This window comes from Callionymus lyra, chromosome 12 (assembly GCF_982586985.1).
Source record: "Callionymus lyra chromosome 12, fCalLyr1.hap1.1, whole genome shotgun sequence".
Taxonomy (NCBI): domain Eukaryota; kingdom Metazoa; phylum Chordata; class Actinopteri; order Syngnathiformes; family Callionymidae; genus Callionymus; species Callionymus lyra.
This window is the reverse complement of record NC_141829.1, coordinates 17,774,519-17,791,657: the sequence shown is the minus strand read 5'-3', so window position 1 is coordinate 17,791,657 and position 17,139 is coordinate 17,774,519. Positions and strand designations below refer to the sequence as shown.

At 38.6% G+C, this 17,139-nt stretch overlaps 2 protein-coding genes and 1 long non-coding RNA gene across 3 annotated transcripts; all 3 read right to left on the bottom strand.

The window, feature by feature from the left end:
* Positions 1-227: 227 nt before the first annotated feature.
* LOC148068526 (transmembrane protein 50B-like) lies at positions 228-7,253 on the bottom strand. The gene is made up of 7 exons (XM_087803928.1): positions 7,176-7,253; positions 4,873-5,018; positions 3,465-3,574; positions 3,332-3,399; positions 1,296-1,388; positions 1,002-1,059; positions 228-859 (listed from the first exon to the last, which is right to left on the bottom strand). Exons 2-7 carry the CDS (start codon positions 4,969-4,971, stop codon positions 814-816), a joined length of 474 nt encoding a protein of 157 aa, XP_087660054.1. The 5' UTR covers positions 4,972-5,018; positions 7,176-7,253; the 3' UTR covers positions 228-813.
* Positions 7,254-7,401: 148 nt separating this feature from the next.
* Positions 7,402-10,382, bottom strand: LOC148068525 (uncharacterized). Its single transcript, XR_015713172.1, has 2 exons — positions 10,310-10,382; positions 7,402-8,464 (listed from the first exon to the last, which is right to left on the bottom strand). It is a non-coding gene; the product is annotated as an uncharacterized LOC148068525 (long non-coding RNA).
* A 292-nt stretch (positions 10,383-10,674) lies between these two features.
* On the bottom strand, positions 10,675-16,508 carry rrp1 (ribosomal RNA processing 1). Its single transcript, XM_087803839.1, has 16 exons — positions 16,341-16,508; positions 15,072-15,154; positions 14,945-15,002; positions 14,794-14,879; positions 14,658-14,719; positions 14,458-14,587; positions 14,325-14,389; positions 13,775-14,004; positions 13,143-13,258; positions 12,979-13,076; positions 12,875-12,894; positions 12,631-12,804; positions 11,656-12,545; positions 11,407-11,586; positions 11,215-11,284; positions 10,675-11,123 (listed from the first exon to the last, which is right to left on the bottom strand). The coding sequence occupies exons 1-16, from the start codon at positions 16,465-16,467 to the stop codon at positions 10,933-10,935; spliced, it is 2,580 nt and encodes an 859-aa protein (XP_087659965.1). The 5' UTR covers positions 16,468-16,508; the 3' UTR covers positions 10,675-10,932.
* Between the last annotated feature and the right edge of the window lie 631 nt (positions 16,509-17,139).

The window sequence follows — 17,139 nt, the reverse complement described above, 5'->3', positions numbered from 1 at the left end:
CTTTAAAACAATATAACAATTAAATACATTGATAAAATGCTTTTTAATTATATAAATGAATATTTTTTGTTGGCAAAATACCCCTAAATGTAACTTTCATGAATATCTGACATGTTTTATTGTCTGGACACAGGCCAGCTCAGAAGGTCGCACACTTTCTGACCTGTGGTTTTTCAGAAACTCTGTGTGTCACAAAATATAGTGTTGTCACAAAATATAATCTAAAGTTCAGTAAAAAGTTTTTTATTCAAGTTACACAGACATAGAAGTTCAGTAGAAACTCATCCTGAGACACAAATGTTCCAGAAATTCACTTAAACCTGCCGCACACTATCGTGCTAAATTGTCCTAGTGAGTCTTCGCCACCTTAAATAAATTATAGGTATCCTTGCCTTTGAGTCAACAAGCCTTTAGCCTGAGAGCGCCTCCTAGTGTCCCAGTTTGATTTAGCAGCTTCTGAGCCCCAACAGCAGTGGTGTGGGTCTGTCCCATGGCTCCTCAAGCTATCTACACGTAACATCAACTAACCAGCGTGTCGTTTCGTGACATCTGAACAAAAAGGTTGTTGGTTAAATTCCCACTAGTTGCTGAATGAAGCCAGGTGATGGCAGGAGTTGAAACATTTCTTACTTCTCTACATCTCTTACTTATTTGGCAGGAATTCTAAAAATCACGACATCACAGTAACAACAAAATACAAAATACGCCCCTGCTACATTTGGATGGAACTCTAAGTGTGCGAGTTCTCACGTGTGTGTGTGTGTGTGTGTGTGTGTGTACATGCATGTGTGTATTGGTTGTGTACGTCTTCTTTCATCCCCATAAATCTTCAGTGCGTCCAAACTTGTAGATGAGCGTGCTGCGGAGAGAGGAAAGTATTTTCACACCTTGTTACAAACTTATTATGTAACTTTGTCGCAAGACTCTGTGTGTGTGTGCGGTGTGTGGCGTGTGTGTGTGTGTGCGGTGTGTGACATGTGTGTGTGTGTGTTTGCCCTGACCTGAAGAAGATGAACGCGTTCTGGAAGAAAACAGCGAGCCCCGGGCCGACCTCCTTGTCTGGATGTGAGAGAAGAGAAGAGAACAACAACCACAAGGTCTGAGCTTTGATTCATCCGTGAGAAAGTGGACAAATGTTTTGGCTTCAACACATTGAAGGCGACACGTGGATCTTTGAACTGGTGTCTCAGAGCAAAACATGTGTTTATCACACTTTCCGACTGTTGACTCTATATAGTGTGAAACATGATTTAAATGGACAATAATGCTACTTGGGTGGACGTCGAGTCACTCACTTGCTGCTACGTAAACTCCAAATAGGATCCAGATGGACGCGATCAAAGAGCCGAACATCATCATGAAGCCGACGAACAGCCACAGACGAGCACCTGAGGGCGAGAACGACATCATTCCAATCTTTTTCATCATCATCATCATCATCATCATTTTACTAAATAGATCCAATTTTGATTCATAAGATTCGTAATTGATTCATTTTAAACAGTTCTACCTCATGTGTGCTCTGCCCTCTACAGGCTGTTGCTATGGGTTGCCTTGCGAGGAAACCCAGAGCACACATTCGTAGAACCAGGGTTATAACTGTAACTGTAAGTAAGCTTTATTTATAAAACAGGGTGTTTTATGTGCAAAAAAACAAAGTCTTAAGTCTAAGTGTACTTTTTGTGCAACAACAGTAGTAATGAAATGATTTGACCTGGGTATCAATTTGATTCAAGAGGTTCTGAATCGATTAGTTAAGATTCAGAATCTGCTCTTGAAAAATAAAAAAAGCTCAACTGTGTTACAATCTACCTTTTTGTTTTTAAACAAAAGTTCTACTTCATGCCTGCTCTGCCCTCTACAGGCTGTCGCAATGCATTACCTCCCTAGAAAAAAACAGCGACAGCCTGTAGAGGGCAGAGCACACATGAACCAGGGTTATGGCGGTGTGGGATGTTTTATATGCAAAGAAGAAGTCTCAGAGCTTAGCATATTATATATTATTGTGGTAATAAAACATTTACAGTGACATAGAACTTGAGTCAAGTCTTGTGACTTTGTTCTCATTGGTGATTCTTGTTTAGAAAAAAAAATGACATAGGTGTAAGTAAGTTATATATATTTATAGAGCGCTTTTCCAGACCAGGGTCACAAAGCGCTTAAACAATCAAAACAATACTCAATAAATGATATACTTAAAAGATCAAGATAACACAAGGCTGCAAGAATAAAAAGGTCTTAGATTATAGTTTTTATTTAACATTTCAAATGTCAGTCAAATATAAAACCTTGCATCATGACGTGGAGTAGATCCAGCACCTGAATGTAAGTAAGTAATTTTTATTTGTATAGCGCTTTTCCAGACCAGGGTCACAAAGCGCTTTAACAATCAAAACAATACTCAAAAAAGTATATACTTTAAAGACCAAGATAATACTGAGAACACAACAGGAGTTTGAGAAAATCAAGGAAAAGCCTGAACAAATAGAAACGTCTTAAGATGTTTCTTAAAGGAGTCAGTAGACTCCATCAAGCGCAAAGTGAGAGGAAGATCATTCCAAAGCTTAGGAGCAACAGCCTGGAAGGATTTCTCTCCTCTGGTCCTGAGCCGTGTGCGAGGAACCATAAGTAGATTCTGATCCACAGACCTCAGAGCCCGAGCTGGGGTGTAAGTCTGGATCAGATCAGTGATGTAAGGAGGAGCCTGACCATGAATAGATCTGAAAGTAAGAACCAGAATTTTAAAGTTGATCCTGAAAGAAACTGGAAGCCAGTGAAGAGTTTTAAGGATCGGAGAAATGTGAGTTCTTCTACTTGAGCGGGTCAGAATTCTCGCTGCAGAGTTCTGAATCAACTGCAGGCGAGACAGATCCTTCTTGTTAAGACATGAAAACAAACTGTTACAATAGTCCAGACGAGAAGAAACAAACGCATGGATTACAAGCTCCAGATCATGTTGTGACAACATTTTCCTAAGTTTAGAGATTTTTCTCATTTGAAGGAAACAGTTTCTGGTCAGTTTTCTGCAGTGTCGAACAAGAGACATGTCTTTATCAAATACAACACCCAGGTTTCTCAGGCTCAGTTTGACCGACTGACCTAAGTCACCCAGGTACCGTTTGTAACCTTCATATTCCACTACCATGTATGGACTGATTTAAACGTCTGTTTTACTCATGGTCCTGTTAAAGTCATTGATTATTTTATTCATTGTCGGTTTGTTGTCTGAAGCTGACGTTCAGGTGAGCTGCTCTCTTCTGTAAACTTTTTCTCAATTGCTTGGCAAACTGCCAACATGTCCAACGACCATAAGCTATGGTGTTTCACTCACCTGTGCGTCCCAGACAGCCTTCTCCGTACGCGTCTCCTCTCACCTGGCCGTTAGACACTGCATTGATCCTGGAACACATCAAAACACTCTCTCAGCAAACGTTCCTCTCGACCCGGGTCGCAGTCATGCTCACATGAAGAAGGCGACGGTGGAGAAGACGCCGCAGGTGTGGAAGGCGTGGTTCATCTTCTGAAAGGGGTACTCCACCGACGCGTCGATCATGATCCACCAGCCGGTGAAGAACTGAGGACAAGCAAGAGGTGAAGATGTGGTTCATTCGGTTCAGCAACAATCTTCCAGAGAGAAATCTAAAAATGGCCAGACGACACAACGACCCCTACACAGTTTTTCTTTATTGTTAAATCAAAAAGAAAGTTGCTTAAATCAAAACAAATATTTTAAATTTAAAAATTTTAAAGAAAGTTACTTCCATCAAAAAACTGCTCCATACTTTCAGTGAAACCAATTTGCTTTATTTAATAAAAAATATATATATATGTTCCATAATAAAAAAGTTGATTCAATCGGAAAAAAAGTTTTTCCATTTAAAATGATTATCCATCACAAAATGCTGTTTCATTCAAAGGAAAAGTTGCTTCATTCAAAATGAAATGTCAATTAAAAAAAAAATTATTCAATTTAACAAAAAATAGCCTCAATCATAAAAATTCATTCATTCAAAATATTTTGTTTAATAAAAAGAAATTTAAAAAATGCTTAAATTAAACAAAAAGTAGCTTCAGACAAAAAATGTATCAAAAATAAATATTTTCAATCAAAGGGAAGCTGTTTCAATCAAAAAATATTGTCAATCAAACGGTTTACTTTGATTAAAGTAGCTTGTTTGAATAATAAAGAAACAAAACTACCTCCATACTGGTTCAGACATCAACAATCTGTTCTGAGTTAAATCATTTTGAAAAAACAGTCACAAATCTGAAAAAAAAGACAAGTCAAGAATCATGGTTACGATTTATGTGTGTGACAGGTTTATCAGTTGTTGCAATGACGCAGTCCCGCCAGCAGGTGGGAGCATGGGCAAAGACAGATCATCTAGAAACTGACAATTGTATTATTATTTTTTATTATTCATATCTAGTTCAAATCTAAATATCACTGCAAGATTTTGTACCCTTCATTCTCGTGAGAATTGATTTGCTCTTAGGAGGAAGTATTAAAAAAACATTTTTTAATTAAGAAAATATTTATAATATATATAATATATATATATATATTTAAATATACATCTGATTTTTTTTAAAGAATACAAGTTGTATAAAATAAAAATGAGTATTTACTTTGATTGCATTAGATTTGTTTTCTTAACTTTTTTTTTTTGTTGTTCCCATTATAAATCTAGATGGTCCCTAACATTGGTCACTGTAGAAAATGTAGCCCCTTTATTAAATTTACCTGCCCCCACCTGATCCAAGATATATTTTTCAATTTATTAAAGTAGTATTCTCACTGGTCTTTCTCTACTTCTGCCAACAATAGCAGACCACTTCATCCAACTACAGACCACCACCAAGATCACTCACCAGAGCTCCAGCGACCACTGACGCCACCATGTTTCGACGCTCGCCCCAGTCCACGCACTCACATTCCGGCAAGCGGATGTTGTCCAAGAAACCCGCCATCAGGATCTTGCTTTTTAAGTCTGATAGTCCAGAAGCTCTTTCAGGTCCTGCAAAAGAACATTCAGAAATCATTGGTTTGTTTTTCGTGTTTGCCCGTAACATAAACTAGTCTTTTAAATAAGATCAGTGATGAACAACATTGCAAATAAACCAACACTAGTAACACAAACTAGTCTTTTAAATAAGATCAGTGATGAACAACATTGTAAATAAACCAACACTAGTAACACAAACTAGTCTTTTAAATAAGATCAGTGATGAACAAATCTGGGAATAAACCAACACTAGTAACACAAACTAGTCTTTTGAATAAGATCAGTGATGAACAAAGCTGGAAATAAACAACACTAGTAACACAAACTAGTCTTTTAAATAAGATCAGTGATGAACAACACTGGAAATAAACCAACACTAGTAACACAAACTAGTCTTTAAAATAAGATCAGTGATGAACAACATTGTAAATAAACTAACACTCGTAAAACAAACTAGTCTTTTAAATAAGATCAGTGATGAACAACATTGTAAATAAACCAACACTTGTAACACAAACTAGTCTTTTAAATAAGATCAGTGATGAACAACATTGTAAATAAACCAACACTTGTAACACAAACTAGTCTTTTAAATAAGATCAGCGATGAAAAACATTGTAAATAAACCAACACTCGTAACACAAACTAGTCTTTTAAATAAGATCAGTGATGAACAACATTGGAAATAAACCAACATTTCTAACACAAACTAGTCTTTTAAATAAGATCAGTGATGAACAACATTGTAAATAAACCAACACTAGTAACACAAACTAGTCTTTTAAATAAGATCAGTGATGAACAACATTGTAAATAAACCAAAAATCGTAACACAGACTAGTCTTTTAAATAAGATCAGTGATGAACAACATTGTAAATAAACAAACACTAGTAACACAAACTAGTCTGTTAAATAAGATCAGTGATGAACAACATTGTAAATAAACAAACACTAGTAACACAAACTAGTCTGTTAAATAAGATCAGTGATGAACAACATTGTAAATAAACCAACACTAGTAACACAAACTAGTCTTTTAAATAAGATCAGTGATGAACAACATTGTAAATAAACCAAAAATCGTAACACAGACTAGTCTTTTAAATAAGATCAGTGATGAACAACATTGTAAATAAACAAACACTAGTAACACAAACTAGTCTGTTAAATAAGATCAGTGATGAACAACATTGTAAATAAACAAACACTAGTAACACAAACTAGTCTGTTAAATAAGATCAGTGATGAACAACATTGTAAATAAACCAACACTAGTAACACAAACTAGTCTTTTAAATAAGATCAGTGATGAACAACATTGTAAATAAACAAACACTAGTAACACAAACTAGTCTGTTAAATAAGATCAGTGATGAACAACATTGTAAATAAACCAACACTAGTAACACAAACTAGTCTTTTAAATAAGATCAGTGATGAACAACATTGTAAATAAACCAAAAATCGTAACACAGACTAGTCTTTTAAATAAGATCAGTGATGAACAACATTGTAAATAAACAAACACTAGTAACACAAACTAGTCTGTTAAATAAGATCAGTGATGAACAACATTGTAAATAAACAAACACTAGTAACACAAACTAGTCTGTTAAATAAGATCAGTGATGAACAACATTGTAAATAAACCAACACTAGTAACACAAACTAGTCTTTTAAATAAGATCAGTGATGAACAACATTGTAAATAAACAAACACTAGTAACACAAACTAGTCTGTTAAATAAGATCAGTGATGAACAACATTGTAAATAAACAAACACTAGTAACACAAACTAGTCTGTTAAATAAGATCAGTGATGAACAACATTGTAAATAAACAAACACTAGTAACACAAACTAGTCTGTTAAATAAGATCCGTTATAACCAACAACATAAACCACAACTCGACACGAAAATACTCAATAAACACAACGCTGATGAATGAAACAATGTTTCAATCGCCTTGTGGAACATTAAAAGCCAAAGTGTTTAAGTACATTTACGTTGTATTGCTTTAATAATCATATATTTATGGTTTATACAGTAACGGACAAAGCTAACAGGCTAATGCTAAACCGCGTAGACGAGCGGGACGGGATGCAAAAATAGATCATGATTTTATAGATGGATTCAAATATCGAATAACTAAAAGAGAGTCACAAACCTTTGACAGAAAATCCAAAATATTATTTTCACTTTCGATACGCAGGTTGCTCTTCTTCGCCAGTGCGTCGGAAATGACGTCATGGTTGCTTCGCCACCTGCTGGACTGGAAGACTTTAGCCTCAGAATCAGAAACACGTTTATTTATTGACAACGTTAAACCACACAAAGAGTTTTGTGAATTAAATAATACATATATTCAGTGATTAAATATGAATGAAATAAAATTAGATTAATACAATATAATAAAACATAAGCGACATAACATTTCAGTTTGCATATAAAATAACACAGATGCGTGAGATAAGAAATATGAAAAAAAAACATTCATCATCTTTTCTTCTGAACCAGTTCAAGTTTTCATCCATTTTTGTTTTTATTTCGCAGAAATTGTTTGTTAATACGGTTCATTGTTTGTTAATGAATATTGTCACTTGTCTTACTTTGTAGCAGTTTGATTTATTGACAATGTATGGGTTTAGAATAGTGCCATCCTACATGTTATGTTTGCTTTATATACTCATTTATTTATTTTGTATATTTATTGAATTAATATTTTTATTTATTTTATTCTAAATAAAAAAAAAAAACTATTGTCTTCTTAATAAATTGATTCTATTCGAATAGATTTTTTTTTTTTTGTTCCAATATTCTTTTTTTAGCCATTGTTTTTTTCAATATAAATTTAAGATCTATTCTAATCCTATACAACAGAATAATCCAGACACTGGTTTGTCATCAACGACTCACAAAAAACTTTGAGGACTAGAAACAGACACAAGAGGACTCCCCGTTTTACCAGGTCCAGAGTGGGTTCTGGTCGTGAAATAGAAGGTCCATGAGTAAGCGGCCAGACTTTTGCCTCATCCCTTTAGGCTCGACCATTGAAGTTCATGGTGGTCAGACTGTCCCTCCCCTGAGGGGTCAGGGGTCGCTGGGACATGGAGATGGAAGAATAGTTCTGATCCTCGTCCAGTCATAGGTTTTTAAATAATAAACAAAAAAGTTGCTTCACTTATTCAGGTGCAGTTTGAGTTCCAGTCTTGTTGCAGGTGATCCTTCAAACATCTACACCTGCTGCTCCAGAGTTGTTGCTCGGACTCGGTGCCACCTGCTGGGGCTTGCAGCATCCGGTGCACACGTACTTGAGGAAGAAGAGGTAGGCGCTGCCCGAGACCACCGCCGTGACCAACACAATGATGGTGGCGCCCACGGCCGGCGATACGTTGTGCTTCAGGACAGACGTCAGGTCATTCGGGGAGGTGATGCTCGTCATGTCTGGGGTCTGACCTGGAGAGGAGAGTTCAAAGGTCAATATCTGACAGTAAAGAAAATGTTTTTGTTAATTTTTATATAATGTTATTCATATATGTTCAACTCTTATCCAGATCTGTTGTTGTTGTTTTGTCCTTTGTCGAGTATTCCATGTCTCTAAAAATACTTTGAATAAAACAATATATACTAAAGATGTTTGATTTTCCAATTTAAAAGTTTAAGTAACATTTTTAATAATCTTATGGCACTAAAACATAACTTTTCTGTTTTTCCCCATTTTTATTTACTTTTTTGCTCATCATGTGAAGACTTTTTTTCCTTTTTCATATTTATCTATTAGCTCAACGGCCCCTCACAACAATCATGGTTTATATACCATGATAAATCGTTATCATCTGTATTTTTAACAATATAAACCATTAAAACAAAATACCACAGATGCGTGAGATAAGAAATAAGAAAAAAACAATCATCTTTAGTTCTGAACCAGTTCAAGTTTTCATCCATTTTTGTTCTCATTATCTTGGTAATACGGTTAATTGTGCATGAATACTGTCACTTGTCTTACTTGTCATACTTTGTATCCGTTTGATTTATTGACAATGTTTCGTCTTTGCAAAAGTATGGATTTAGAATAGTGCCAACCTACATTTTATGTTCACTTTATATACTCATTTATTTATTCAGTATATTTATTTAGTTGTTTGCAGTTTTTAGAAAATGTAAAAACAAGTACATTGTTCTACTTATGATGTCGCGTATAAATATATAACACTTATACACCACAAACACAGTAGTTTAGATGAAGTCAATATTTTTTAGCCCTGTTTTTTTCTTTCATTGTAAGTCATTTGTAGACGGTCCCTTATTGGATGTTTTCTGTGTAGGTGCTTTGACACCTTTTTTTTGTTTTGCTTTATAATGCTTTATAACAATATAAAACATAAGCGTTTGCATATAAAAATAAAACAACGAATTCATTAAATTCAAATAAATACACAAAATACCACAGATGCGTGAAATAAGGAATAAGAAAAAAACAATCATCATCTTAAGTTCTGAACCAGTTCAAGTTTTTGTTTTTATTTCGCACTCATCTTGATAATACGGTTCATTGTTTGTTAATGAATATTGTCACTTGTCTTACTTGTCATACTTTGTATCCGTTTGATTTATTGACAATGTTTCGTCTTTGCAAAATTATGGTATATTAGTATATTTATTTAGTTGTTTGCAGTTTTTAGAAAATGTAAAAGCAAAATGTAACTTATGATATCTCGTATAAACATAAATATATAATACTTATACACCACAAACACAGTAGTTAAGATGAAGTCAATATTGTTCCGCCCTGGTTTTTTTTCTCTTTTATTGTAAGTAATTTGTAGCCGGTCCCTTATTTGATGTTTTCTGTGTAGGTATTTTGACCCTTTTTTTTTTTTGCATTTCAAGTTCGATAGAAACGTTTTTTTTTTCTTTTCTTATAACATTAGGAGTTAGTTCAAAACTCGTGTAACAGTAATAAGAATAAGTCGTGTTTTTTTTTAAACGTTAAAGTGAAATATTGCAAAGTTCAAATCTGCCAATATCAAGCCAACTTCACCAAAAACGTCACGCAGAAACTCTGTGTTATTCGTAGAGAAGGTGAGAGCAGATGAGAGGCATCACTCATCTTCTCTCACCTTGACGTTTGTTTTTTAGGTGGAACCCCCGGGGCACATGCGCACAAACAGAGAAGGCGGAGAGGAAGCTTCACGAATGGATTCTTATCGATTTTTCTCTCGTTTTCGTTCGTACCCCAAAGATCGCGAGCCAATGAAGAGCAGTCGCGTGTTGAAGCCACGAGCTCCGTCCACTCACCGAGCGTCACCGCCGCACACAGGAGGACCAGCGCGGGCACCAGAGTCCGCATCGTCCCGCGATCCAAACCCACGAGATGTTGTGCGCGATCCAGACGCTCGTCCACGAGGGGGAGAAGCGAAGAAGGCGAGGAGGGTGGTGGGGGAGGAGGGGGGGTCGTATGCCTTCTTGAAAGCCACATATCTGGTCACCATGGCAACGCTATTCTCTACTGAACATAACTATAATTAAGGGGTATTATGATGGATGAATTTCAAAGAGCAGCTTCTGACGTCAGCTGCTGTACATGTTAATTGCTACTGAGAGTCTATGAACACAAGACTCCAGGGAACGCATCGAAGAAAAAAAAGACACGAAATACAATCAAATCTTGCAGATTCTTCATTAAGAAAAACAACATTATTAACCGCAAATGAACATGTGGAAACACGTTTGATGGAGTCCGACTTCTTCCATCCCCGTTACAAAAACATGTTTTAATCATTTGTCTTCACAATATGTTTATTAACAACAGTTGATTCAGTGAATATGGGTTTTTTTTAACAGTCCAGTTTCTCACTGTCCTCCACTTTTTTGAACATTTAAAAAAAGAAAAAGAAAAGCGAAGTAAAAACGTCGGTCGCTCAGAAGAAGTCGACGGCAGACGGCCTCCTCCGAGTGTTGGGGGTCTTCTTGTTGGCGGACATGTTGCGCGTGACCATGGAGGACGCGGGGGACTTGAGCACTCCAGACTTGGGCTTTTGCTCGGGGTCAAAGGCCACTCTGGACGCTCCTTCTGGACTCAGCAGTACACTCCGGTCAGATTTTCGAAATTCTGTCCGACCAAAGAAGAAAAAAAAACAAAAAAATTGGTGAATAAATGTCTGGATTAATGACATCATGATCAGTATTATCTTCATCATCACCTGCGGTTTGGTTCTTCAGCAGGTGGAACGTGACCTTCTTAGACTCAGATTTAGGGGAAATTTCCAACTTCTGTCAAGAAAAATAAAAAGACGAATTCCATCATCATCATCATCATCATCATCACTTGAGCTACCACCTTTTCTTCCTCCTCTTCATCATCATCATCATTGACAATTCTTCAGTGAGTGTACCTTGGAGGTCTTGGGAGTCTTGGGGGTCCTGGGAGTCTTGGGGGTCTTGGGAGTCTTCAGACCCGCCTTGGTCCTGCAGAACAGCGGTGTCGGCGGCGGAGTCTTGTCCTGGAAGGTGATAAAATCTGACGACTTCTTCTTCTTCTTCTTGGAGCTCACCGGCGTCGCCGTGGCATCCACCTGCAGGTCCACAGATGACTTGATCAGGACACCAAAAACCAAACCATTAGATTCCGAGCGGAGACTCACCAGGATGGTCGTCTCCTCTGCTCCGTTAACAGCCGCCACCTCCTCCGCCTCGTACTCGAAGGTGACTGGGATCTTCTTCTTCTTCGTCTTCTTGGCCACTTTAGCCGATGACGTCACTGCGGCAACATCATCATCATCGCCTTCAGTCTTGGTCACCGCTGCTGCCTTTCTTTTCCTCGGAGTAATAGCACTCGTGTCTTTCTCCACGTCATCCGTGTTGGAGTGCGTCTCGATCATGGAGGGCGTGTCAGGCGTTTCCACCTCACTCTTCCTCTTCTTCTTCCCGCCGGACAGGACAGTCGGGGGCGGAGCCTCCTCCTCCGGCACGCAACATTCAGGTTCTGCATCCAGTGGCGAACTTTTCAAAACGTTTTTCTTTACTTTTCTCTTCTTCGCAGACACGTTGGTTTTGGGCTTGGCGGCGGAGGGCGGCGCATCTTCGGCAACATCACCGGGATCCGTCTCTGGCGCCGCGGTCTCTGGCGCCGCCACCGTGGGCGTCTCGGCATCCGTGACTTCACTTCCTGGTTCTTCTTCCATTTTTGTTTTCCGTTTCTTTGTGGCCTTTGGCGGTGTGGCTTCAGGCTCCGCCTCCTTACTAGCGATCACTGGTCGGTTTCCTACGTCCACCGCCTCCTCCTGCGACAACTCGGGCGTCTCTACAGCTCCCCCTTCTGTTGCCTCGCCGTTCTGTTTGTCGTCGATCTTTTTAGCCTTCTTCTTTCTTTTCCTCCTTTTCTTCTTCTTGCCTTCTGTTTCCGGCTCTTTTGCTGCTGCTTCTTTTGCTGCTGCTTCTTTTGCTGCTGCTTCTTCTGCTTCTGCTTCTTCTTCTTTTTCTTCTTCTTCCTCCTTTTCCGGGACCGGAGTTTCTTCTGGTGTCTGTGCTGCAGCTATTCAGTAGGGGTGTAAGAAAATATCAATGAAGTCAAATATCGCAATGTTTTTTTTAAGATACCCCGGTTATTTTAAACACACCCTTCTTCTTCTTCCTCCTCTTTTTCTTCTTCTTGGCAGCGGGGCCTCCGTCCCCTATTCCCAGCTCCTCCCTGGCCCTCTTTAAGATCTTCTGGGGGTCCAACATCTTCTCCTCCTCTTCGTCACTGGAAGGATCTTGACGACGGGACAGTCTGTGCTCCTGAGGAAATATGCCTGACAGCAGGGGGCAGTGGTGAGACAGCGGGAGTTACAGTGTAACGTTAATGACATCAGCGAGTCTCACCTTCCTTCAGGTTCCGATATCTAAACATCGAGGCAGAGAAAGGACAAAGTGAGTTTCAGACTACAGTAAAAGTAACAACAGAACTCTGAGCGACTTAGACTCACAGCTTGACCACGCTGTACAGTTTCTTGCGATTACGACTCCGAATGTTCTCACGACTGGCCAGTTCCAGCAGTGTGTCCGCGATGGCGCCGTAATCGAACTGTAAACACAAACACATGGGTTACAGTCAAAAAACTACAGTTTTACCCTGTGACGATAAACACACCTGCAGCACTGGACCAATGTCTTCTTCATCGGCAGTAACCTCAGAGTCCAGGTTCAGATGCTCATCTTCTTCATCATCATCATCTTCCGCATCATCATCGTCAAGCTGTTGTTTACCTGCAAGTGTATCACAAAACTTCATCTCAACATGTTGTGAAAGTTGTGCTTGTGTGACGGTGAAGTTTCTAAGTTCAGCCACTAGAGGAAGGCAGCGGACTTTAGTGCCAATAAGGAGGTTTCAAAAAACACTGTTATAGACCTATAGAACTACAACTAACATGCAAAAATGTGCATCATTTGTAAATTTTATTATTTGCAATTAAACTGTTGCAATTATCCCGCTGAATGGCCACAGTAATTATGTCACTCAACTGTTGAGCATCTTGAAAGAACTTTGTTATGATTTTATGCTAAACAAAATGTAATTGATGACTGAGGACGAGAGGATACAGTCGACTCCAGCAACTTTTTAAGCTGATGTTTGGACATATTTTGGTTTCAAAACGAACGAAAGCACAGAGTCATGTACTCGACAATACTACAAATATATCCTTGTTACTACAGTATTGCAATGTATTGTATTGTGGTACGTTGCCAGATTCTTGCCAGTACACACCGCTACTCAGAACCCACCATTCTGCTTCACAGGGACGTTCTTGTCAGTCCGTTTCTTCTGTACTTTAACTGGAGCTTCACTATCCTGGTCCTCATCCGAGGCCTGACCAGAGTCAGAGTCAGAGTCCTGACCCAAGTCCGAGGTCTCTGTCATCTTCAGCTCTTTGATCAAGTCCTCGATGGCGAACGGAGCCTGGCTGGTGATGGTACCAAAAATGTTTTGGCAGATGGACCGGAAGAGAAGCTGGCTGAAAAGAGAGAGAGGAGCATTTGGACCAGCACATCAGATGCCACCACAGAACCAGAATAAAGTTTGTAACCAAAGAAAACATTTCTTTTACACCCCACAAGCGATCCCTTTGAGGAGATACAGTGTGTTCCATCGTCCTTTTTGAGGTTCTACCATCTTTCTAAGGGTTCCACAGTCCCTGTCCTCTATGGGGTTTTTACCATCTATCTAAAATATCACACTGTCTCCATCCTGTAAGAGGTTCTACCATCTCACTTAGAGGGCAACAGGGACAGTTGAACCCTGATGGTTTCATTTGTCCTCTAGAAGATAACTTACTTTTTGGTTTCGGCTGCAACTTTACAGAAGGGTTTGATGAACTTCAGGTTCTGCTCAGCAGTGAGCTGATGGAGGGAGAAGAGTAAACGTGAGACATTGGAATGCCAAGGACAGAGTCGAGGTCTGGCATTACTTCCTCAGCACCGACAGCTGCCAGCTCAGTCAAGTAGACGTCCAGAAGGTGGATCTGAAGTCCGCTAGGAGCATCACAGCTATTCCGCAGCAGCTCCTCGTGAATCATCTTCAGGAATCCGTCCACTCCCCTGAACACACAAGCAGGCATGTAGTTCCTACTTCACACACCAGTGAGAGCAAACAAGTGCGTGATCTTACTCGCTGTCCCACTTCCTTTTCTTCAGCATCTCAAAGCTTTGATGGAAAACGTAACGCACCAGCTACGAAGAGAAGTGTGTGGTCAGTGTTTCTGTTGGAATGAGGCTGGAAAAATATGACAACAGCCTGAACACACCTGAAAGAACTTGTCCATCCTCAGCCGGTCGAGGCCGTTCCACTCCCTCTTGAAGGTCTGCATGCTCGCCCGGAGGTACATGAGCTCTGTAGGAACACAGAAGTTGCACCGTGAGTCGCATGACACGATGAGATGAGACATTGACACTCACGAGCATTCAGGTCCTGGAAGTTGTGGACCATGGCGGAGATGAGCTTGGAGAGATCCATCTGCACGAGAACAACCATCAAACCGGGTCAGTCCGGAGGAGACTAAAAAAAGTTCTGAAGTCAACAGACCTGCAGCAGAGGTTTGTCCTGCATCCACAGACAGTAAAATAGACCCTTCCACAGCTTCAGCAGTTCATCCAGTGTGAATCCACCTGAAGCGATAGTCACAAGTAGGAGTGAAATAAAGCAGGGAAAATCTACAAAACGTTAAACGCTTAAATAGCGGAATTACACCCACCTTTGCAAATCAAATTAATTTATCATAATTATTTTATGGTTTATAGTCAACATGGTGTGTACAAAATAAAGTGACTCAATTTTGTTTATTTAAAACCAACATGCAAATATTTATGGCGTTCATTTTTGTGTTGCAAATAAACAGCAGTGGTGTCGTCCTCCACAGCCAATTGAACAATGAAAACCTGGTGATGACTGAGGACAAGAGGATACAGTTGCCTCCAACAGCTTTAAAAAATAATTTAATTCATAGCCATAAAATAGTAAGTCGAATATAGTAAAATTTCGAGGCCAGGACAGATTTAATTTACCACGTCATGTCTGGGGCTACGTAGTGTGGCCGTATTTTGGTTTTTAAACCATTAAAAGAAGTTACGGCGTCGCCAAGAGCCATTCATGTCTGTTAATATATTCTGGACAAGCCCTTCCTCAACCCACAGAAAGCAGACGACTAGATGTCTATAACAGTGGTGTTTGAACCACTTCCACCTAGAGGGGTCAACCCTTTTACACCCCATTGGATGACCAGGCTCAGTAGCTTCACTTGCCAATTGGTGATGACAGAAATATTTTTTATCTTCCTGGCCAACAAAGACTGACCCAGGAGAATCAAACATTTAGTCGCAATTTAAATTATTTTTTAAAATAAAGACAAGAAAAATATAACCAGCAGTGAAAACAAAACAGCATTCGACCTTTTAAAATGTTACACAATAAAATTAAAGAGGATGTTTTAAAATTAAGGAGTGAAATGGCTCACTGACAATATATAAATATTTACATCAGTGGGTGAAAACATGTGCATTAACAGATGCCTTTCCAAGCTGTGGAGTGTATTGACATTATAGAGTCAATTTATATTCCAGCTATGTTGACATGAGGTAAGTTTTAATGACTCCAGAGATAAAAACGTGTTTTCATAGGAAACCTGTATGATCGAAACACGATCAGTAACCTGACGTGCTCAAGTCAACAGACATAAGAACCCATACCAGATAACAGATTGAACATAGTTTTTATCAAATCGCCAAAGACTAAATCTCTTAAGCATGTATGTAGGCGCTGCTAACAGGATAAGCTAACATTAGCATGCTAACTTACCTCCAACTTTCTGGGACCGCACTTGAACATACTTTCGAAGCTTCTTCATCGCTCGGGTCCGAATTGGTTTCTCGTTCGATGCCAGTCTTTGGGCCAGTTGGACCTCTAGTTCTTGCAACGAAGCCATGCTTCACACGTGAAGACTTCTGAGCAAGACAGAAGCCCACGTTTTCCAGTGACGACGCGCAGTGATGACGTAGGCACAGGGCGAGAACAGCCGCTCAATGTATACAGTATTTGAATTATTTTAGAGTGAACATATTCAGCACATGTTTTTTGATTGACCGTAAATAAAGGACGATCTCGATTTTTTTATTAAGAGAAATATTAATGTCGGTTGGAATTCCAATACATAATTAATATCAATATATAAAAAAAGAGCATCTTGTAAACTATGTATTAATAATATTATTTTTATCACCCTGGGATAATATTGCATTCACAAAACAACATTTTAAAAAGGGAATTTGATCAAATCAGAAAACTCTTATTGATGGTGTTGTAAAGAAAAAAGAGGCAAATACGACCCGTTTCCATGGTGATAACTGTAGATAATAAAAAGAATGAGATACATGTAAATACAACTAAATTAAATGAATAAACATTTTAAAATAATAGAATAATTACCTACTTACTCACTTACGAAGCCCCAGACAAGACATGGTAAAAATAATAATAATAATAATAATAATAATAATAATAATAATAATAATAATAATAATAATAAGGCCATGAAATATTAAGACGTTTATTTATGGTTTGTCATTGAAATCAGTTTTTATCCATTTTTTATATTCAA

What these genes read in the sequence shown, in the direction of transcription:
- LOC148068526 (XM_087803928.1), bottom strand. Translation starts at nt 4,971, where the DNA reads ATGGCGGGTTTCTTGGACAACATCCGCTTGCCGGAATGTGAGTGCGTG. An exon ending in CAGTGGTCGCTGGAGCTCTG is followed by an intron (nt 3,575 to 4,872) that starts GTGAGTGATCTT and finishes GCTTGTCCTCAG; the next exon opens with TTCTTCACCGGCTGGTGGAT. An exon ending in TCCACCGTCGCCTTCTTCAT is followed by an intron (nt 3,400 to 3,464) that starts GTGAGCATGACT and finishes GATGTGTTCCAG; the next exon opens with GATCAATGCAGTGTCTAACG.
- rrp1 (XM_087803839.1), bottom strand. Translation starts at nt 16,467, where the DNA reads ATGGCTTCGTTGCAAGAACTAGAGGTCCAACTGGCCCAAAGACTGGCA. An exon ending in AGGACAAACCTCTGCTGCAG is followed by an intron (nt 15,003 to 15,071) that starts GTCTGTTGACTT and finishes GTTCTCGTGCAG; the next exon opens with ATGGATCTCTCCAAGCTCAT. An exon ending in GGATGGACAAGTTCTTTCAG is followed by an intron (nt 14,720 to 14,793) that starts GTGTGTTCAGGC and finishes TTCTCTTCGTAG; the next exon opens with CTGGTGCGTTACGTTTTCCA.